This window comes from Stenella coeruleoalba (assembly GCF_951394435.1).
Source record: "Stenella coeruleoalba genome assembly, chromosome: 16".
NCBI lineage: Eukaryota > Metazoa > Chordata > Mammalia > Artiodactyla > Delphinidae > Stenella > Stenella coeruleoalba.
Genome location: NC_137162.1, coordinates 44,051,542 through 44,074,554, shown reverse-complemented (window position 1 = coordinate 44,074,554; position 23,013 = coordinate 44,051,542). Strand labels below are relative to the sequence as shown.

At 39.6% G+C, this 23,013-nt stretch overlaps 1 protein-coding gene across 2 annotated transcripts; it reads right to left on the bottom strand.

Annotated features, from left to right (window-relative positions):
* Positions 1-4,046: 4,046 nt before the first annotated feature.
* Positions 4,047-21,344, bottom strand: TFAM (transcription factor A, mitochondrial). Of its 2 annotated transcripts, XM_079900669.1 has the most exons (7): positions 21,127-21,344; positions 20,441-20,559; positions 19,092-19,162; positions 18,531-18,680; positions 14,971-15,066; positions 9,212-9,268; positions 4,047-7,731 (listed from the first exon to the last, which is right to left on the bottom strand). In XM_079900669.1, the coding sequence occupies exons 1-7, from the start codon at positions 21,225-21,227 to the stop codon at positions 7,603-7,605; spliced, it is 723 nt and encodes a 240-aa protein (XP_079756795.1). In that variant the 5' UTR covers positions 21,228-21,344; the 3' UTR covers positions 4,047-7,602. The 2 variants fall into 2 exon arrangements, with proteins under 2 accessions (XP_079756795.1, XP_079756796.1); XM_079900670.1 differs by lacking the exon at positions 14,971-15,066.
* Between the last annotated feature and the right edge of the window lie 1,669 nt (positions 21,345-23,013).

Here is a 23,013-nt window from a genome sequence, read left to right as displayed (position 1 = left end):
CAGGAAGGCACAGCAGCCCAGTGCTGGTGGCATTGGCGGTAGTAGTAATCATGATAAAGTGTGATGATGCCAGCTTCTCAAAATTACTTGTGAGAAATGGAATATTGCCTGCCATGTCAGTAAACAAAGGATGTCATAGTCATCAACGGTCATAGTCATCAAGGATTGCAGCCACCTCCGAGGGTGAGCCGGTGAGCCCTGAGGGAACTTAGAAAGGAAACAAAGAATACCTGCCATCTAGCAGCCATAGGATTGCAGCCACTCCCCACAGCGAGACCTGAGGAAACTCGAAAACACAGGATACTGGCCCCAGATCGCTGAGGTGCGTATCAAAGGAATGGTTTCAGTGAGCCCAGACTCTTGCATCTTCCCATACGTAGAAAAGCGCTAAATTCCTTAACTTGATATACCTAGTTTATTATTATTATTATTAACGATAATCTTTTGTTCCGACTACCTGCCCTTTGTTGCAAAACTCCTATATATCCTGGCTTGCCCCTCGCCTCCTCAGAGCAGTTTTCTCAGGGTTACTTGAGATGCTGCCTCCCCGGCTTGAAGTCCTAAGAATGTCAGCCTCATAAAACATAACTCTCAACTTTTAGGTTGTGCATTCTTTTTCAGTTGACACTTGCAATACACAAAATTGTTAGATGAGTAAAAATACACACAAACTGAAAAAAACAGGTTATCACACACAGCCTCATCTACCTTAGATAACATGCACAACTATTTGACGTTTTACACAAATGGGATATTCAAGCAATATTTCAGTAAAGAATATAAACATTTCCTTGGTCAATATATTTCCCAGTTCTTCCTTATCAAAAATTTCAAACAAATAGAAAATTTGAAAGATTCAGTGAGCAGACATATCTAGAGTCAATAGCTGATTTTGCCATATTTGCTTTATCTAGATGTCTTTACTTGTGATGAAACTTCAGCCCTGAGTGTGTCATCATGTATCTTCTAAGAGTAAGGACATTCTCCTACGTAATCACAATACCATTATCACACCTATAAAATTTAACCATAAAAAGCATCTAATATTCAAGTCCATGGACTTCCCTCGTGGCACAGTGGTTAAGAATCTGCCTGCCAATGCAAGGGACACGAGCCCTGGTTTGGGAAGATCCACATGCCGCGGAGCAACTAAGCCCGTGAGCCACAACTACTGAAGCCTGCGCACCCTAGAGCCTGTGCACCACAACTACTGAGCCCATGTGCTGCAACTACTGAGCAAACATGCCACAACTACTGAAGGCCACGCACCTAGAGCCTGTGTTCTGCAACAAGAGAAGCCACCACAATGAGAAGCCCGTGCACCACAATGAAGAGTAGACCCTGCTTGCCGCAACTAGAGAAAGCCTGCACGCAGCAATAAAGACCCAATGCAGCCAAAAAGAAAAAGCATCTTTGTTTTACTCTCGCTGTCTTTAGGATTCTCTCTTTAACTTTCATCATTTCAATTATGATGTCTTGGTGTGGGTCTCTTTGGATTCATCTTGTTTGGGACTCTGTAATTCCCGTACCTGGACATTTTTTCCTTCTTCAGGTTTGGGAAGTTTTCAGCCATAATTTCATCAAATATATTTTCAACCTCTTTCTCTTCTCCTTCTGCAACCGCTATAACGTGAATGTTTGTATTCTTGATGTTGTCCCAGAGGTCTCTTGAAATATCCTCATTTAAAAAAGTTTTTCTTTTTGCTGTTCTGATTTGATTTCCTGTATTCTATCTTCCAGATTGCTTATGCATTAATCTTTATCACTTAATCTCCTGTTAATTCCTTCTAATGTACTTTTGTTTCAGTTATTCTTCAGTTCTGACTGGTTCTTTTTCATGTTTCATAGTTCTTTGAATTTCTCACTGTGTTCCTCTATTCTTTTCCCAAGTTTTTTTTTGTGTGTGTTTTCTGTTTCGTGTGTTTTATTGTTTTTTGTTTTACTATTGCTTTGAACTCTTTATCAGGTAAATTATGTTTCATTCCCCCCCCCGGGTTTTTTCCCCCCCGTTCATTTGAAATATATAACTCTGTCTTCTCATTTTGACTTTCTCTATTTGTCTCTATGAAATTAGGTGAAACTGTTACCTATTATGGTCTTGTAGGCATGTCCTTCTGTGGGAGCCTCCTTATGCAGTCTGTGTTAGCCCAGTGGCTTTGGTGGGAGCAGTCTTCTCCTGGGGTGTGCTGATGGCAGCTGCTTTGATGGGAGGTATGGCTAGTGTCCAAGGGAATAGAGCTGGAGTCAGATGTGAGCTGGGACTTGTCCCAGGCTCAGTGGTGGTTGTCACCCTATTGGGAAGTGGGACCAAGTCCAAGGGGCTTGAGCAGGAGCCCTAAGGAAGTTAAGTTTCTTCCTGGCATGATGGCAGTCTCTGCCTTGGTTAGGGGTGGTGTTGGGGCTGAGGGGTTGGAACAGCACTTCTGAGCTGGCTTTGCTTTTTCTCCAGTGCACGCACACATGTGTGATGGCAATGGCAGGCTCCACCTTGGTCAGAGGTGGGGTCAGGGCCCAAGGGGTTGGAACCCCACCTCTAGGCTGGCTTGCTCTTTCCCTAGTACATTCGCACACGTGCAATTGTGGTGGCAGTCTTTGCTTTGGTCAGAGGTGAGGTTGCGGCCAAGGTGTTGGAGTTTCACTTCTGAGCTGGCTATCCTTTTTTCCCAGTGCATACATGTGTGTTGGCAATGGCAGTCTCCACCTTAATGGGGAATGGTGCCAGTTCAGGCAGGACTGGAGTGGCATCCTGGTGCAGACTGGAGTGTACCCTGGGGTGTCCTGGCAGGCTGGCCAGAGCACCAGACAGTTTTCAATCTGCTGGTCTGTGCTGGGACTGGGAGCAAATCTGTGTGTGCTCTTCAAGAGTGGAGTCTCAGTTTCTTACAGCCCTCCAGTAAGCCCCAGTGGTTTTCAAACCAACTAAGAGGGCTGTCTTCCTAGTGACAGACCCCAGGACTGGGATGCTTCATATGGGGTGTGAATTCCTTGCTCCTTAGGAACAATCCCAAGCCTGTGACATCCCAATCTTCTGGATCACCAGCTACGGATGTGGATCCTGGCTAGGATGCTTCTCCTCCCTACCAGACTCTGTGTACAACAGCCTTGGTTGTACAAGAGCTGTTCTGCTAGTCTTCAGGTCTCCTTCACGAAGAATTGCTCTATACATAGTTGTATTTTTGATGTGTTCATTGGGCTAGGTGAGTTCAAGGTCTTCCTACTCCATCTTGATCCCACCCTGTCTCCAGATCAAACAGATAATTTAAATAGAATCTTAGAGTTGGGTATAACCAATCAACTTGTTAATGTGAAGGCTGATGGTTGGTAGTCTCTATAGTAAAAAGTCACTGTGTCAGAACTGTATAATTGACACTGAACATAATGGGTTTGAACTCTGTGAGTCTAACTTATATGCAGATTTTTTTCAACAGTATATACTACAGTACTACATAATCAACGGTTGGTTGAATCCACAGATGCAGAACTGCGTATATAGAGGAACCATGTATACAGAGGGCTAACTATAAGTTATACATGGATTTCTGACCACATCCCTAACTCCTGCACTGTTCAAAGGTCAACTATACTGCCTTCCTTATTCTCCTCTTATACATGACTTGTGGGCGTGGAGAAATGAAATTGAATAAATCTTAAATTAATACAGGCAAAAAAGTAAATTCAATTATTTTCTTGCACATCACATGTAAATCAGACACCATTATGTAACGATGATTTAAATGACATTAGGGTGTTTTGGGGTTTTTTTGGCGGTACGCAGGCCTCTCACTGTTGTGGCCCCTCCCGTTGCGGAGCACAGGCTCTGATCACGCAGGCTCAGCAGCCATGGCTCACGGGCCCAGCCACTCCACAGCATGTGGGATCTTCCCGGACCGGGGCACGAACCCGCGTCCCCTGCATCAGCAGGCGGACTCTCAACCACTGTGCCACCAGGGAAGCCCTAGGGTGATTTTTAAATGTTTAGCTTATTTAAAATTCTTGTTTAGGGTCAATTTTAAGTATGTAGCTTCTTAGCCAGGAAAAAAAAATTTTTTTTAAGTATTTTTTAATGTGCTACAAAATAGTCATGTTTCATGTATTTTCCATTAAATATAATCAATGATTTAATCAATTACCAAAAGTACTTTATTTGTGAACAATGTGAGAGACTGATACTAGCTTTGTATAGTTTTACTTTCTGTTTGGAAAGTTTTACAAATTCAAAGTAATAAATATGTTCATTTCTTATTCTTCCCAAAGGTTCAATTTTTTAAAAAGTATTTAAAAAAAAAAGTATTACTGCTTAAAATTTCAAAACATACAGTCTGTGCTTATAACATTTTCAAATTTGTCTGTAAGAGCTTGGAGCTTTGAAAAGAAGAAGGGAGAGGGGCTGTGAGGAGAGGAAAGTAAGAGAGTATTCTTGAGAGAATTCTTATAGTAAAAAGATTGATAAAATTAAGAGAAATAATGGACACTTATTACTTAACTACATAAGAACTTCTTGCTGCTTTAGCACAACCTGGTGGTGATTAATTTTAGGTACAGTAAATGTCAGAAAAATCAATAAAGTTTTCTAGTTACTTTAACTCTACTTGTAGTAATATCATTTTAATTCAGAAATTTAAATATATACATTCATAGCCAACTATTTAAAAAAAGAAAGTGGGATTTCCAAAAAAGGAGTTAGCCAAAAGCAACAGCAAAATTACATGATTACAGTAGGCTGAATCTGCACATAATATCCCTTAAACATCAGAAAGTAAAATAATTACACACATACCCATCATCAATTTATTTCAAAAAATTTAATACTGGTACTCTAATGAACAAAAGTATAAACATCTCTTTATGACCAACTGCTCAGAAAAGCATAAACACTGCTTTCATTTCCTCAGCATCTTTTCCCTGGCACTATTCTTTAGCTCTTACAGCAATTACTTTGTTGGGTCAATTTAAGAAAAGTCTAAAAAGTAAGGTGTTATATGACTAGCCACTGGTTATTGATATAAGCTCTTATTCTTTATAACAATAGAATATTTGTGTATATTGTTAAACTGGATGGCATTTGATATATGGCATGCCAGTCTTCAACAGGTACTGAAGTTTATTAAGAAAGGTGTGAAATCAGATTATCCTAATATTTAAAGTATTAATGATGACATTCTTTTAGAAACAAAAACAAATGCCACTGGTTATTGATATAAGCTCTTATTCTTTGTAACAATAGAATATTTGTGTATATTGTTAAACTGGATGGCATTTGATATATGGCATGCCAGTCTTCAACAGGTACTGAAGTTTATTAAGAAAGGTGTGAAATCAGATTATCCTAATATTTAAAGTATTAATGATGACATTCTTTTAGAAACAAAAACAAATAAAATGATATCATAAAATGGTTTTGCTCTAGCTCCTTTCACTGTTTCATACTTTTCTTCCCTATATTAAGATGTAAATATTTAAGAACTTACCAGACACTGAACTTCCCAGTATATTCGGGAAGATAAGATTTGAATGTGTTTGCTATAAAATGATACAGGTAAATGCTAAAAGAGCTCAGAAAGTAATTGCAAAGATGTGTTTTATACTACACTTGTCCTGCAGGTGTTTACATAACTAATTTCTCTACCTCACCCATTCTATAATATTCATTACAAACACTGACTCCTATCTGCTCCCTAGGCTCATCTGACGCACAGAACACAGTAAATTATTTGAGTGATTATTTTCTCCATTCTCTTGAGGATGATACAAAATCAGTACAATTCTAGATGCTATAGGGAATTAGGGCTTACTTCTCTCCTGGAAACCTAATTGAGAAAAGCTTGTGATAGACACTAGCACACGTCCTTTTCTTCCCTAACCCTTACTCCCCAAAATACTCTAGCCTCAGACCCAAGGTGCCTATCTACCTAATGGCAGACTTTGTCCTGTATTCCTATCCACAGGGGAAAGTTGTCTGAATACACTCAGCTTCATATATTTAACTCTTAGGCTTCTCTTAAGCTATATTTTTCTCTACAGTCCCTACCTTTGCCAAATTCAGTATGTAAAAAGTCATTTTTTCATGACTTTTAACTTATTTTCTATCCACAAACTACAAAAATCTTCATTTGTTTCTGGAGATCTAGAATACACAATTTTTTGGCATAATATTTTGTATAATATAAATTTTGAGTTATCTTATTCTTGTGAACTGATGATGACAGTAGAATATTTTGCTCAAAAAGCTGGTGAGGATTTTGAAAACCTTTGCTTGACTCTCCTAAGAGGATAAACAAATGCTAAAGGATGGTAAGGTTTATATGCTAACTGGCAAATTCTTAAGGATTATTTTACTGAGCCATAGCAAATAATTTAAGAGCATCTCATTCCACACTGTACGGGTCAGTCTTTGCAGGCTATCCATCTCTGTAACAACTAGTCAACTCTGTCACTGTTGCACAAAAGCAGCCATAAACAATGAGTATGGCTGTGTTCCAATAAAACATTATTTATGGATACTGAATTTCATATTAATTTTCATGTGCCTTGAAATATTCTTTTTTTTTTAACCATTTAAAATTGTAAACACAATTCTTACCTCACAAGGCCATGAAAAGCAGGCAGTGGGCTGGATTTCACCAACAGGCCAGAGCTGGGTCCCGTACATAGGTTTTTGTATGTTATGCAAAATGTTTAAAAATTACAGGCTCCAAATCTAGAGACAGGAGACTTATGTTTTTTAGATCTCTCATTTTAAAACTTATACCAAATAAGTTCTCTACTTTCTGGATAAATATAATCATGTAAGAGAAAAAATAATTCAGAATACAAATTCCTACTTTAAAAAAACAAAGAAAAAAAAAAAAACCCCAGAAAGCTGTAAAATGAATGTCTCACCTTAAAACATATAATTAGGAAACACTTAAATTTTTACTCTATGCAATATAAAACAATATGCATAGATATGGTACATAATTTTTTAGTTTTTAATTTAGGAAAAAAGATAATGAGGAAAAGGTTTATAAATTTCTCTATCCCTTTTATAAAAGTTGCAACTGACACCAGAAATCTCTTGCATGTACAACCGTCAACTCTGACTACAATATGAATTATACCTAGGATTTGGAATTTGCCAACATGAGTTCTGGATGCTCTATTAAAAACGAACAATTATATCACAGAACATTATGGGTTCTACAAACGTTGAGACACTTTTGAAAAGGAAACTCCTGCCTCCATAATATAAGGAAACAAGAATATTCTTTCCATAGTCATAGAGTATAAAAAAACTTCACAGTCTGATTTACCTTTATCAAAGGTAAAATGATTCACGGTTACATTTCATGGATTATTTTGATGCTCAGTGGTTCCTAAACACAAAATACATTCTGCATGAACTCTTATCTGTTTGGGTTTTCCAAAGCAAGACACCAATACAAAATGTATTGAATTGGCTGGCAGAAGTCAACGGGCTAAAGAAAAGAAATTAAATATAAATGTTTACCAACTTTTATCCATTTTAATTTTACAACAGCTTTGGGTATTGAGACCTAATTGGTTTCTTGTGTCTATCCATTATGAACATAATTCAATCTTCTATTTTAATACTTCTCAGGGTCACTATTTTGCTGTGTATTTCACTGACCGTCGTACAAGATCATCTCGTCCAACTTCAACCATTTGTTCTTCCCAAGATTTCATTTCGTTGTAATAACGAACTTTATCATCTTTAGCAAGTTGAATATATACCTGAGAAAAAGTATAATCGTTAAAATGATTTCTTTAGAGGAATCTTTGCAATTAATTTCTGAAATGCTTTCCTATATATACTCTAGAAATTACCTTACTATTCTACATGTGTAAGGGGGGATTGGAAACGAATGTTTTCGTGAATTAAAAATTAGATGAAAAAAGGTAAGAGATAAAGATTTTAAATATTAATGAAGTTGTTACAATTTCAGGGCTTGGAGTATGGAAAAGGAACAGGGGCCAGATGTGACCACCACTGGATACAGCGACACTAAGTTATGAGTGACACTGTTTTAAATACCAATTTTATTTGCAGTAAAAAACTACCAGGGGGCTTCCCTGGTGGCGCAGTGGTTAAGAATCCACCTGCCAATGCAGGGGACAAGGGTTCGATCCCTGGTCCGGGAAGATCCCACATGCTGCAGAGCAACTAAGCCCGTGTGCCACAACTACTGAGCCTGCACTCTAGAGCCCACGAGCCACAACTACTGAGCCCATGCACCACAACTACTGAAGCCCATGCCCTAGAGCCCCTGCTCTGCAACGAGAGGCCACCGCAATGAGACACCGGCGCACCGCAACAGAAAGTAGCCCCTACTCGCCGCAACTAGAGAAAGCCTGCACAGCAACGAAGACCCAACACAGCCAAAAATAAATAAATTAAAAAAAAAACAACCTACCAGGGACTTCCCTGGTGGCGCAGTGGTTAAGAACCTGCCTGCCAATGCAGGGGACACAGGTTCGAGCCCTGGGCTGGGAAGATCCCACATGCCGCGGAGCAACTAAACCCATGCGCCACAACTGAGCCTGTGCTCTAGAGCCCACGAGCCGCAACTACTGTGCCTGTGCACCACAACTACTGAAGCCCACGTGCCTAGAGCCTGTGCTCCGCAGCAAGAGAAGCCACCACAATGAGAAGCCCGTGCACCACAATGAAGAGTAGCCCCTGCTCGCCGCAACCAGAGAAAGCCCACGAGCAGCAACGAAGACCCAGTGCAGCCTCAATTTATGTATGTATGTATGTATGTGTGTATTTATTTATTTATTTCTATATAAGTAAATAAAAGAATCTGCCTTCCAATGCAGGGGACATGGGTTCAATCCGTGGTCAGGGAACTAAGATCCCACATGCCTGCCATGGGGCAACTAAGCCTACATGCCACAAGTAGAGAGAAGCCAGCGCACCACAAGTAGAGAGAAGCCTGTGCACTGCAATGAAGAGCCCATGCTGTAACGAAAGATCCTGTGTGTCAGAACGCAGCCAAAAATAACAAATAAATATTTTTAAAAATAAAATAAAATGAAGCCAATTAAAAAAAAACTACCAAAAGAGAAAAGCCAAATTGGTTCCAAGAATATGAAAATGATTTAAAAATACTTTGTGTAATATAACATTGTTTTCACATGAATCAAGCCTTGCTCTAACATATTCTCATAGATATTCTAACTAGACACTTGAGACTAAAACCATACTACTTACTTGCTTTTGAGAACTAGAGAGATTTTTCCAGCTTTCATTTATAGTTTTCAGCTTTACCTGTAAAACAACATACCGTTAAGTACCATCTTTACCTGTAAAACAACATACCTTTAAATACCAGATACAGGGATTTCAATGATTAAAGAAAAATGTTTTTTTATTATTCATTCCAATAACAAACACTCAAATATCAAGAATCACAAAGATTCATCAATTCTTAACATTATTTCTAAGTAAAAATTATTAAACTGTTAAAATGTACAAATATTAATGGTATGAAGGTATTTTAAAAGGTATCTTTTTAAAATCTGAGATATAATTGACATATAACATTAGTTTCAGGTGTACAACATAACGATTAGGTTTTTGTGTATATTGCAGAATGATCAGAGTAAGTCTAGTTAACATCCATCACCTTACATGGTTACAAATTTTTGTGTGTGATGAGAACTTTTAGGATCTACTCTCTTAGCAACTTTCAAATGTGCAGTACAGTATTTACTACAGTCACCATACTGTACCTTACATTGCCAGGACTTATTTATTTATAACTAGAAGTTTGTACCTTTTGATCTCCTTCACCCATTTTGACCCCCATCCCCACCTGACAACTCTAGCAAACACCAATCTGTTATCTGTGTCTATGAGCTCTTTTTATAAGATTCCACATATAAATAAGATTATACGTTGTCTTTCTCTGATTTTTTTTCACTTAGCATAATACTCTCAAGGACCATTCATGTTGTCACAGATGGCAAGACTCCCTTATTTATGATGGCTGAATAATATTCTACTGCATATACACATTTTCTTTATCCATTCATCCATCAATGGACACTTAGATTGCTTCCATGTCTTGGCTACTGTAAATAATACTTCAGTGAACATGGGGGTGTATATATCTTTTTGAGTTAGCGTTTTAGCACAAGGGTTCCCTTTTTACCGCATCCTTATCAACACTTGTTATTTCCTGGGTTTTTTTGATAATAGCCATTCTAACAGCTATGAGCTGATATCTCATTGTAGTTGTAATTTACATTTCCCTGTTAGTGATGTTGAGCACCTTTTCAGGTACTTGTTAGCCATCTCTATGTCTTTCTTTGGAAAAATGTCTATTCAGATCCTTTGCCCATTTTTTTTTTTTTTTTTTTTTTTTTTTGCGGTACGCGGGCCTCTCACTGCTGTGGCCTCTCCCATTGAGGAGCACAGGCTCTGGACACGCAGGCTCAGCAGCCATGGCTCACAGGCCCAGCCGCTCCGCAGCATGTGGGATCCTCCTAGACCGGGGCACGAACCCGTGTCCCCTGCATCGGCAGGTGGACTCTCAACCACTGCGCTACCAAGGAAGCCCCTTTGCCCATTTTTTTTTTTTTTTTTTTCTTGCGGTACACGGGCCTCTCACTGCTGTGGCCTCTCCCGTTGCGGAGCACAGGCTCCGGACGCGCAGGCTCAGCGGCCATGGCTCACGGGCCCAGCCGCTCCGCGGCATGTGGGATCCTCCCGGACCAGGGCACGAACCCATGTCCCCTGCATCGGCAGGCGGACTCTCAACCACTGCACCACCAGAGAAGCCCCCTTTTGCCCATTTTTTAATCAGTTTTTTTTTTTTTTTTTGCTGAGTTGTATGAATTCTTTAAATCATTTGCAAATATCTTCTCCCATTTGGTAGGATGACTTTTCATTTTGTTGATGGTTGCTTTTCCTGTGCAGATATTTATCTTTTTGGATTCAGAAACATTAATAATCAAGTATAAACTACATTCTGTCATAGACTAACTTCAAAGACTAAGTGTTTTATTTCCTCTCTGTAGCTTAAAATTTTCTTCTAAAATTTGTGCCAACATGTTTAGGTGTAGTCACAGGAAAAATACAACACCAGTTCTTATTCTACTTAGCTGAACTTAACTATGTGACTTGGAAAAAGTCATATTACCTCCCTTAGGCTTGGTTCTTCATCTATAAAATTAAAGGGATGCAGGGATCCCATAGCGGGAAGAGAGGCAGAGAGGACAGTGAGTATGCGTCACACAGCTTGTGCTGTTGCTACCAGAGAGCAAAGACTGAAGGGAAAAATGGGTGGGTGGAGAATAAGGGGCAGAGAAGAGACAGAGGGATAGGAGAAGGAGAATGTGAGGGAAAGAGGGATATGGTTTGAAAAGTACCTGTTTAAAGCTAGGAGAATATCATTAGTGATTTTAAGGAGAAGTAGAGTTAAAACAATGAACTTTACTATTCTGACCAGAACTTTGACTGAATTTTATTTTCCTATTAAGAAAAAATGAGGTACCAGATAGTATCCGAGCCTATGTTTTGAATATTTTAAACTTACCTTTATAAACACATTTAGTATATTCAGGGACGGTTACTAAATAACTGTCCTCTTAGCTTTGGAAAGAATTGCTTTAATGCTCTCTTTCATAACATATCTTTTCTTTCATAACATATCTTTTTCATAACATATCTTTTTCCTTGTATTTAATCCATAGGGACTACCCTGGTGACACAGTGGTTAAGAATCCGCCTGCCAATGCAGGAGACACGGGTTTGATCCCTGCTCCGGGAAGATCCCAAATGCCGCAGAGCAACTAAGCCCATGCTCCACTACTGAAGCCCGTGCGCCTAGAGCCTGTGCTCACAAGAGAAGTCACTGCAATGAGAAGCCAGCACACTGCAACAAAGAGTAACCCCCACTCGCCACATCTAGAGAAAGCCCGAGTGCAGCAACGAAGACCCAACATAGCCAAAAATAAATAATAAAATAAATAAATTCAAAAAATATATTTAATCCATAAAGTTTCACACTCAATGCATTAAACAATAATTTATGAAGTTGCATGAATAATCTTTCACCTAAAAAAATAAATCATGAAAAAAAAGGGATGGAAAGACATTTACTTCTGTTGCTTCCTAAAACCCCATTAAATGAGCCCTTCCACCATGTGAGGACACAGTGAGAGGTGCCAGCTATGAACCAGAAAAGGGCCCTCACCATGATGGTGCCTTGATCTTGGATTTCCTAACCTCCAGATCTGTAAGCAATACATTTCTGTGGTTTATTTATTTTTTAAAATTAAACTAAAATTTCTTAAGGCATAAAAACCATATGGACAAAGACAACAGGAGAGGGCAGTACCAACACAACATTTTGGAAGCTGAAAAGCAGGTGGAGAAATGATACCTAAACCCAAAAAAGTAAAAGGCAAATTGATTTACAATGCAGAATTCTCAAGTAGCTCAGAAATTTGGCAGCACCAGACAGGTATAAAATAGAGGTGAAGGTCAGGCTAAAACATGAGATCGACTGAAAGTCTGTTTAAAAAAGAGGTTAAATCCCCACCATGGGCAGATTCTACGATATTCATCCTCTTAAGAGGGTAAAATAGTTACTCTGTGGATGCCCAATACAGTTGGGGCAACAGTAACATGCTGAAAACAGGGAGATTAAGTGAAAACGTATATCCCAGAAAGAAATGCAAAAAAGGCCAAAACAATACAGAAAAGCTAAGAAAACTAAAGGACCAGTTCAGAAGATGCATAAACAAATAATAAGAGTTCTAGAGAGTCTGAACAAAGAAAAAAGAGAAGGGGAGAAAAAAGAAAACAGATCACAGTCAAAAGACCAACAATCAAAACGGCTTTATACTTCTCGAAAGCAATTTAAAAAGCTACCAGAGAAAGGAGCAATATTTTTAAATTTTTCAAAGAACATGATTTCCTAGAATTCTATGTCAAGTCAAACTATCAAACAAATGTAGACAAGCAAGAACTCAAAAAATTAATCTCCCATGTACTCTTACTGGGCTGGGGGAGATGCTGTAATAGAATCAGTAAACCAAGAAAGACAACAGAAGAAACAAAAGCACCACAAGGGTGATGATGAAGATCCAGGATGTCAGCTATGCACTAAGCATAGAAGGCAACAACCAAACTGGAACATATCAGAGGTTCTGGATTGAAACTGACAGAATATTTAATGCATCTAAATGTACTCAAAGCTAGTGAATATTGAAGAATTTGGGTGGAATTATGGATAGTACATAAAAAACTAAGCAAATACAAAAACAAGACATGGGGCTTCCTTGATGGCACAGTGGTTGAGAGTCCCCCTGCCAATGCAGGGGACACGGATTCGTGCCCCGGTCTGGGAAGATCCCACATGCCGCGGAGCGGCTGGGCCCGTGAGCCATGGCTGCTGAGCCTGCGCGTCCGGAGCCTGTGCTCCGCAACGGGAGAGGCCACAACAGTGAGAGGCCCGCGTACCGCAAAAAAAAAAAAAAAAAGAAAATCAATTTCAGGGAAAGTTTTGCAAGAAAGGAAAAATAATCATAGCAAATGGAACACCTCAGCTATGAATATGGTTTACATTATCATAAAATATTAAGTACTCTATATTGATCTAAACAAAATTATGATAACTATATTGGGGGGTAGGATGATGGAAATGTGAACAGCGGAATAAGAAAGAGTTAAATGTTCATCAAATAGTGAGAGGTAATGCCTAAAATATATGTAATGCTTAGAATTTTTTTAAAAAATCAGGAAGTAACAATACAGAACATTATTTAGAGATATGGAGGTAAATACCACAAGAATCGACTAAAACAGAATGTATTAGTCGTAAGGAGTAAGGAATAGATAGAGTAAGGAATACGACAGCACGGTAAAACTAGTATCTTTCATAACAAGTCTCATTTTGATTCTTTAAACTATATGGATGTATTTTTTACATGAATAAAAATGATATAATTGAGTTAATTTTAATTTCCAGGGATAAGGCCCAGCCATGAAGCTTCTGAAGTGATTCCAAGATGCAGTCAGAGTTGAAAACCACTGATTCAGATTCTCAAGCATATAACCTTCTTATACTAATAAGAAGACTATCAATAAATCCAAGGTAAGTTAGTGACTGAGCAAATTCCAACTAAAAAAATAAATAGGCTTGCTTTTTTAGTAATGCAGGGCCATGGAAACTAAATTTAAAATCCCAAGGGGAGTAAATCAGTAAAAGTATATAGCCAGGAAAAAGTACATCACATATATACATTATTTAATCATATGTTCAACAGGATTTGTAAAATGATCTAAGTAACCCAAAGAGGCAGAGTGGCAAAAAACCTTCATCTCAGATTGACAAGAATTAGGAATCTGAACCGACTTCTCTTACCATGGCTTATTATAAAAGGAAAAATACAATTGTCAATTTGGAGCCTCTAAGAAGGAAATAAATGCAACACCAAGCCACAGCAGGAACGACAAGCTTTTTTTTTTCCTGCACATTCCTATGACATTCACATGTGTAATACATTCCTGTGGGCAAAACTAAAATTTTATTAAAGGATGTAACATGAAGCCATAGGTTACACTCAAATCCCAGTACAAAATATTACACCTCAACCCTACTTTCCCAGTGACTGTAAAACAGTTAAGAACTGCTGGATAAGAAGTCTCCAGAACTTTAACAACCCTATAAAGCTGAAAATTTTATGTTTTTTTGAATTTTAAAAGTTGACTCTCTCTCTCTCTCTCTCTCTCTATATATATAGGCAACTACATATTCAAATTACTTGTATGTGGTAAGAAAAAGGATTCTTCTTTAAAAGAGATACAAGAAAGAGGGCCTTATTTGTATATAGTATTTGTTTATAGTAATTTACCATTTTTCTTCACCATTTGACATGTGGCACCCCTAAAATTTCCTGTCTAGGTATTTTAAAAATTAGAATAAACAAAAATTTTAAAAATAAACAGTTCTGTTTTACCTGTGATGTACCATCCTTAGCTTCCTGAAAACGTTCAGCTATAAAAATGTTATAAGCTGAGCGAGGTCTTTTTGGTTTTCCAAGCATCGTTAACTCCTAAGTAATAAAAATGGAAGAGTGAGATAAAGTTTTAACCTCTATGAGACTTAATTTCATCTACAGAAAAACTTTATTCACTACTATGCATTACAGAATGTTCTTTAAAGTGAACATTATGATTCTTATATAAAGTATGTGATTGTTCCCTCTTGGGGTCAGAATTTTTATAGTAATGTTTTGAAAATTCTAATAGATTTTGTGAGTTATGTTTCATACAAAAACATTTCCTTTACATATTATTTTCATGGTCTCCATGAACTGAATAACTGAGCACATATGTACAAAATCTTTTTGTACACCACCATCTCCTTGGCCAAAGCACTACATGTCTCCACCACAACTCAAGAACATTAGAGTATCTGTCTAATAATCTCTCATTTCATTTCCTTCCCTGCATGTCTCTCAACCTTTAACCCTCAACAGATATGTTAATTTCAATTCTTTTTACTATGTATCAAAAGGGGTCGGGGGATGCATTATCTAATGAAAGATATTGCATCATCTTAACTTATTTAGTTGCTGAATTTGATAGTAATTTGTAAAATGATGGAGCTTTTAATGGCAATTTGGTTACAGTCAATAACAAACCCAACTTTCATTCATAAGTAAAAGTAGGGCTTCTCTGATTTACATGTAGAGATCACTTTCTTGGCCCTGAACCTCTCAGTCAGAAAACTAGGCATTTTACAACTTAACTATGCATTTCCCCTTTTGTTTCTAGAGCTACTGCTAGGGATTTCTCTCCTAGGTGCTTCACCTGCAACTTCCTGATTCCCACACTTCTCACCTACTCTCTAACTAGTTGGAACTGGGACTCTAATGGAAAGGAAAATTCCAACAGAGAGAAAGAAAACACTCAGACTTCAGGTTTCCGGTTCCACATGTAAGGAGTTTGGATGTCACCACTCCATCCTAGCAAGTATAAAGCTGAACAGACTGCAAAATCAACAACTCCTCTTGGATGCACAGAAGAGAGGACACATGGCAAACTGCTGCCCCCAAGACTGAAGAGACAGACAGAGGGGTGAACACAGGGAGTCGAGGCTTACCGAAGCAGAGACTCAGGAATAGAAACCAGTGCCGGGGAGGAAACTGAATTGCAGTTAACAAACTGCTGGAGGCTCCATGCGGACAACTCTGAGAGTTACCCAGTCATAGGAAGGACCTCACATTGTGAGGTTTATCCCCAGGAACTTGACCAGATTCCAACAGTAAATATCAAGAAAAATCCCCTCCTGCTTTCAGCAGGATGAGAGGAAAAGGAAACATTTTGAAATGCCTGAGCATTTTATTATTCTTAACAAGGCCTGCCCTCAGGGGAAACTAGTTAATCAGAACCTAACCTGCTGGTATACTATCAGAGCCTAACTGACTTCAATGAAAGGAAATACCTGACTACGGCTTATTCTAGCCATCCTGCACCACCTACAAAGGGGAGAAAAAACTGAGAAACACTTGTGAACTTCACAGAGCCAAAGCAAAGGCTCATTAAAAGACCAAGACCTAATCACAGGACTGTAGAATGCTTCCCTTGTCCCCATGCCTCACCACATTACTAAGGCCTATATACAGCATTTCTTTTTACCCAGCACATCATGTCCAGCTATCAAGAAAAAATTTCAAGGCATACTAAAAGGCAAAAAATCTAATTTAAAGAGACAAAGCAATCCTCAGAACTAGATATGGCAGGGATGCTGTAATTATCAGACCAGAATTTTAAAACAACTGTGATTAATATGCTAAGGATTCTAGACAGCTTGCAAGAACAGATGGGCATTGTAAGCAGAGATGGAAATCATTAAGAACCAAAAAGAAGTGCTAGAGGGACTTCCCTGGTGGCGCAGTGGTTAAGAATCCACCTGCCAATGCAGGAGACATGGGTTCGATCCCTGGTCCGGGAAGTTCCCAAATGCTGCGGAGCAACAAAGCCCGTGAGCCACAACTACTGAGCCTGCGCTCTAGAGCCCGCGTGCCACAACTACTGAAGCCCATGTACCTAGAGCCTGTGCTCTGCAACAAGAGAAGCCACCGCAGCGAGAAGGCCGCGCACCACAACGAAGAGTAGCCCCCACTTGCCGCAACTAGAGAAACCCTGCGCACAGCAACGAAGACCCAACCCAGCCAAAACTAACTAAATAAATAAATAAAATAAGTGCACAATCATTTTTTTTAAAAAAAGAAGTGCCAGAGATAAAAAACACTAACAGAGGGAATTCCCTGACAGTCCAGTGGTTAGGATTCTGAGCCTCCACTTCAGGGGGCACGGGTTTGATCCCTGGTCAGGGGGCAAGCTGCATGGCGCAGCCAAAAAAAAAAAAAGGATCCTCGAAAACCCAAAAGCAAAGAGAACAAAGACTGAAAAGAAAAGAAAACAACAGAATATCCAACAACCATGGGACAACTACAATAGGTATAACACACATGTAATGAGAATATGAGGAGAACAGAGAAAGGAACAGAAGAAATATTTGACTAGGAAACCCCTTATATCTGCTCAATCCTCATTTCTGGTCCTCCCCACTCTAAATACTAGTTTGGGTGCATTAAGGAGAAAGGGAGAGCAAAAAAGGGAGAGAAAACCCTAGTTCTCAATCCTCCAAATACCATCCCTATGCGGAGACTGTTATTTCTCACTCTTAGTATCTTTTCTGGCTTCCTTTTACTAATTGGATCAGCAGTCTCAGATTACTATCATTGACATGAAATTGGGTGAGTCCTCAATCCGAGTGCTAGGAGGGCTTAAGACATTAGGGTTAGGGAGAAAGATCCTAGCACCTCACATTAAAGGCTAGAATCTACTTTTCCAGAGAAATAGTTTTAACTCTGATGACCCTTTTCTATTGTATATGTACTGGACCAGCAAGTTCTCCACCTCACACCTAATACTACAGAAAGATGTAGTCTAACTATTAAACAGTGGAATTTATAATGGATTAATACCTTAAGCTGGAAACCACTAATTTTGAAACATGTGGGGTTTTTTTTAATGAGGAAAAACAGGATTTCATCCTAAAGGCACTTCTTATTTGATTAGATACAACAGGCACTTTTTAAAAATTGTTGAGTTAATTCAGTCTATTCAGCAATATTCAAAATAAAATTCACCATTACCTATAGAACAATTCAAATCAGTAGGTTATTCTAGACAAGACCCAGAAGCAAGATTCTTGCTATTCCTGATTTGGCTGTTTCACAACTCTGTTCCTACAGCTTTCCTGCCAGTCTTAACTATATATCTTAAATTCAGATGCATCCAGAAGTAGCAAAAAGGGTTTCCAAAACAGACTCAAAGGCAAGTGGTCCTAGTGGCAGAAGGGAACTATCCTATTTTTTCCTAACTAGAGTACACTTGATGACATTCTACCATGTCATCAAAATAAGACAAAAACACCTATACTCATAGATATATATATATATATTTGTTATTTGCCAAAGGAAAAGAATATTTCAATGATACTCACTCTCTTTTTTATTAACGCTTTCTTTTTTAAACGTTTCTGCATGATTTCTTTTTCCAAAGATACCAGCTGACTTGGAGTTAGTTGTTCTTTAATTCTGTTTATCTCTTCTTTGTATGCCTGCCAGTCTGTCCTGTAAGCATCTTCGTACATCTATAAATAGAAAACTCATATAAGAAGTCAATAAACTGTTGTTGACTAATTAAACATAGCACACCTGTCAGAGAAAGACAACTGCATGACTTCAGGTAAAGACAGACTGAACCACCAAGTGAAAAATGTGCTCTTGGATCACATTTATAAGTCACGTATTTTTCATATACATGATTACTGAGGTGAAAGTCCAGTAATTAGCCTTCAACTTCAAATTGCTGCCAACCCTTCATCGCCACTCCCATACATCCATATTCTCATCATTTATGTGGATCAGAACATATGAAGTTCCTTTGTAGATAACTGATGTTAAAAAAAAAAACTCTGGGTCATCTGGTTCCTTAAAGGACATGACAATTGTTCTTAACTACAGAATAACTGGTCAGCAATGTTGAAAACTTATATGCTTACCTTTTTCTCTGCATCAGGAAGTTCCCTCCATAGCTCAGCGATTTTTTTAATTAGTTCTGAATTTTTCGCATCTATGAAATGAAATAAAGTAAAAATTGATGTCACAATTTTACGTCTCAGGATCAATTTCTAAAGATTTCCAGGGAAGCATAATCCATTAGCTCTAAAATTAAGTATTTTTACAGATACCTCTATACCACACAACTTAATACAATGATTTAGCTTTTTTCTAACCAACTAATTTAAATACGATAAATAATTTAATATTTTCTAACATTGTTAAAGTCTGTTATCCAATAATTAGGGATTATCACTTACCACCAAAATGGTCTTCAGAAATTGACTACTAGTTTAAGTCATTGCATAATCAGTGTCTATAAGCTTTTTACTTCACATTTCAATCAAAACATTTTTCTTTTTTTTCAAGTCTTTCAGGAATTATCAAGTTCATTAAACCTGACTAAACAACAAAATATAGTCTTGATTCATGTAACACTACCTTGTATATCAATTACAGAAATACCATTTGCAAACAAACTAAATTATACTAAAACCAATTCATTATTCCCCATTGCCTTCCTCATCTTAACTGGAATGACAGGGTAAAAATGATTTAACAAACCACTTGTTAGTTTCAACTCCTACATTTTAAAAGATGTGAGTACTGAGGCATGTCTCTTAAACCAGTTCTTTATAAGGTAAGACTATTAACAGCTCATTTGATTTTCACAAGTGCCCTGTGATGTACTGCATGTGAAAAGGCTTTAGAAATCATAAGCAAAGGTCAGCAATTACTAATTTAGTCATTATCTTTACACTGTAACCTAAATAAAGACCCACACCCTTTCTAGGGAGTCAACAAACCTCCTAACTGGAAATCTTTCAGGAACTCAAGAACTGACTTTCAGTGAAAAAGCTCCTGAAATTAACAGTAATTTGTGTAAAGCTTTAAAGTTTACATAACATGTCCACATAAGTTATTTCATTGCAACTTTATAAATAATTCCCAGTGGCAGAAGCAGGAGCTAAGCAAAAGGTAAAATGATTCATCAATGGTCCTCTGAGCCAATGGCAAAAAAGCCCAAAATTCAGCTTTTTCATCCTCTTCCCTGGGTGCTTTCCACTCTGCATGCTATTTTAAAAATAACTTTCACTAGTTCTCAATTACATTTAAAGCATTTTTATTTGGTAAAAAATATGTTATACCTCCTATTTTACAGAACATCAAACAGAATGGTTATGTTTCTGCATTCACTGGATGCTTTGGTAGAGAAAATCAAGTTTCCAATTTAACTGCTTAGTGGCCTCTTTATTACATCAAAGAAGAGTATATAGCCCAAACTCCTCACCTGGGTTCTGAGCTTTAAATATGGGTAGCTGTTCCTTAGAAAATCGAACGTATGAAGTCATAGGTTTCTTTGGATAACCAATGAAGTTAGATGAAAACCATCTTCGTACATTCGCAAAACTACATACAAATAAAAATAACCATTGTTAAGCATTTAAGTGCCCATATTCGTAAGGATCTGAACACAGATGCCAAACAAGATGTCATCAAGATGCTATGTATCTGACACCTTCGACAAGAAATATAATGACATTTAAAATCCTGTCCTATCCAGAGGCAAAAGCTTGCAAAACTTAAATCTCAAAGTCCTTACCTCCTAGGAAGGTAAGACAGTGGAGGAAAGCGTGTACACTCCAGCTCCTGGGCCCCGCCTCCTTAACGCCTAGATGAAGGCAGGAGACTCTTGGAGCGACTTCATAGGGGACGCCGAACCGGGTGCTCCAAGGTTAGACAATAAAAAGGGGCGGGGAGGAGGGGAAAGGTAGCCAGAAGCAAGGCACGGGGTACTGATGCAGTAAGGCCTGGTCTCAAAGCCACCATCCCCATGGCAAGGTCGAGGTCTGAATCACAGGGCCAACTCGGCCCTGACTTTTTAGGAGTGGCAGAAAACGGAGAAAAGCGTCTACATTCCAACCCCAGGGGGTCCTGAGCCCTGCCGCCTCCGGAGGCGCAGGCGAGCAGTCCTACCTGAGAGGAGAGCGCAGTCGACTGCCACATCCCGCGCAGAGGTCCGCTCCTGACTTTCCCAGAGCACTCAGCACGCCCCACACGCCCCGGAGAAGCGCCATTGCATCCGCAGACGAAGCACTGACCAGGCCCCAGTCTCGTACAGCGCCCGGGCACAATAAAACAACTCCAACAAGGACGACTTAAACCCGCGAGCTAACCCCGAAACTTGCTATCAGGCCCGCCACTCGCAAGGCACTATGGGACGTCGGTTAACATCCGGTTTAGATGGGGGCGGGGCAAGGAAGAAGGCGCGGGTGCCGTAGTGGGTTCCTTGGTGGGCGGGACTACGAAGAAGTAGGAGGAACTCGGGGGCGGAGAAGGGAAACGGCCGCACTGCTCAGCAGTTCCTCGAGGGGACGCTGCTGAGCCGCCTCTACCCCCATCCGCAGCCCGCCCTCCGCAGCCAGCTCAGCCGCTGGCCCAGGAGGCTGATGGAGGCAGGGCGGCGGCCTCACCCGGACACTGTACTTGGCTGGCCTGTGACGACGGAAAGGACTAGTACGTAACAGACAATTTTACCACAGTGTAGCTGTGCCGCCCACGCTTCTTTGAGGTCAGGTTGCTGGGTGCTACGCGCCCAGCAGAGTCCCTCAGTTCAAGCAGGAGGTGGAGCTCAGAGTCCAAAATTACTGCCGAGGAGGGGGGTGGGGCATGGTTGCAAACCTTAAAATGCAGATTCCCAGGCCTTGCAGCAGAGCCAGATTCAGTATGTCTGTGTGGGTCCCAGGTTCCTCAAGGTTTAACAAGTTCTAATGCCAGTGGTAATGGGACCACATTAAAGCAATACCGATCCGGACCATCACCCCATCCACTGTCCACTGTCACTACCGCTGTCGCAGTCTTCAAGCTTGACATCCAACCCCTGCTTAATTTGTGGGGAGGAGACTTTGGCTAGTTAGTTGTCCGGAGACTAGAGTTCTAGCTTCAGCATTAACGTCTTGATCCGGGAATGTCGCATCCCCTCTCTAGGATTTAATTCCCCCACTGCAGCTGAGGACGCTGGACTACGTCAGCGTTTTCCCACCCAAAGCCCTGAGAACGTGTGACACGTATGCCTTGAGATTTTTTTCTTTTTTTTATACATTTATTTTATTTATTTACTTTTGGCTGTGTTGGGTCTTCTTTGCTGCATGTGGTCTTTCTCTAGTGGTGAGCGGGGGTTACTCTTCGTTGTGGTGCGCGTGCTTCTCATTGCGGTGGCTTCTCGTTGCGAAGCACAGGCCCTAGAGCGCGTGGGCTTCAGTAGTTGTGGCACGCGGGCTCAGTGGTTGTGGCTCATGGCCTCTGGAGAGCAGGCTCAGTAGTTGTGACTCACGGGCTTAGTTGCTCCACGGCATGTGGGATCTTCCTGGACCAGGGCTCGAACCTGTGTCCCCTGAATTGGCAGGCGGATTCTTAACCACTGTGCCACCAGGGAAGTCCTGCCTTGAGATATTGATAGATGTGCTGTACAACCATTTTCCATGTGGACAATGGCATGAAGAAGATTGAGAAGACCTAAACTAAAGCTATGGAAGGGTCCTTCTACTCTCACGTTCCATTAATTTCAAAGATAGCCACCTCCTGAAACAGCCTTTCCTCTGTTGGATAGCTTTGTTAGAAAATTCTTACCAGTGTAATATTGAGCTGAGAATCTGTAGCTTTGAAACATTGATCCTTCGGTGCCATAGAAAATTAAGCCCACTTCTTCTTTTAAGTGGTAAGCAACTATCACCACTTCCTTTTCACAGATTCTCAGGATTGAAAGGGACCTTCCAGGTCATCTGTTCAAACCTCTCACCCTGTCATGGAAGAAACAGGGCTGGGTTTTATTGTTTGTTTTTTTCTGAGTACATATTATGTACA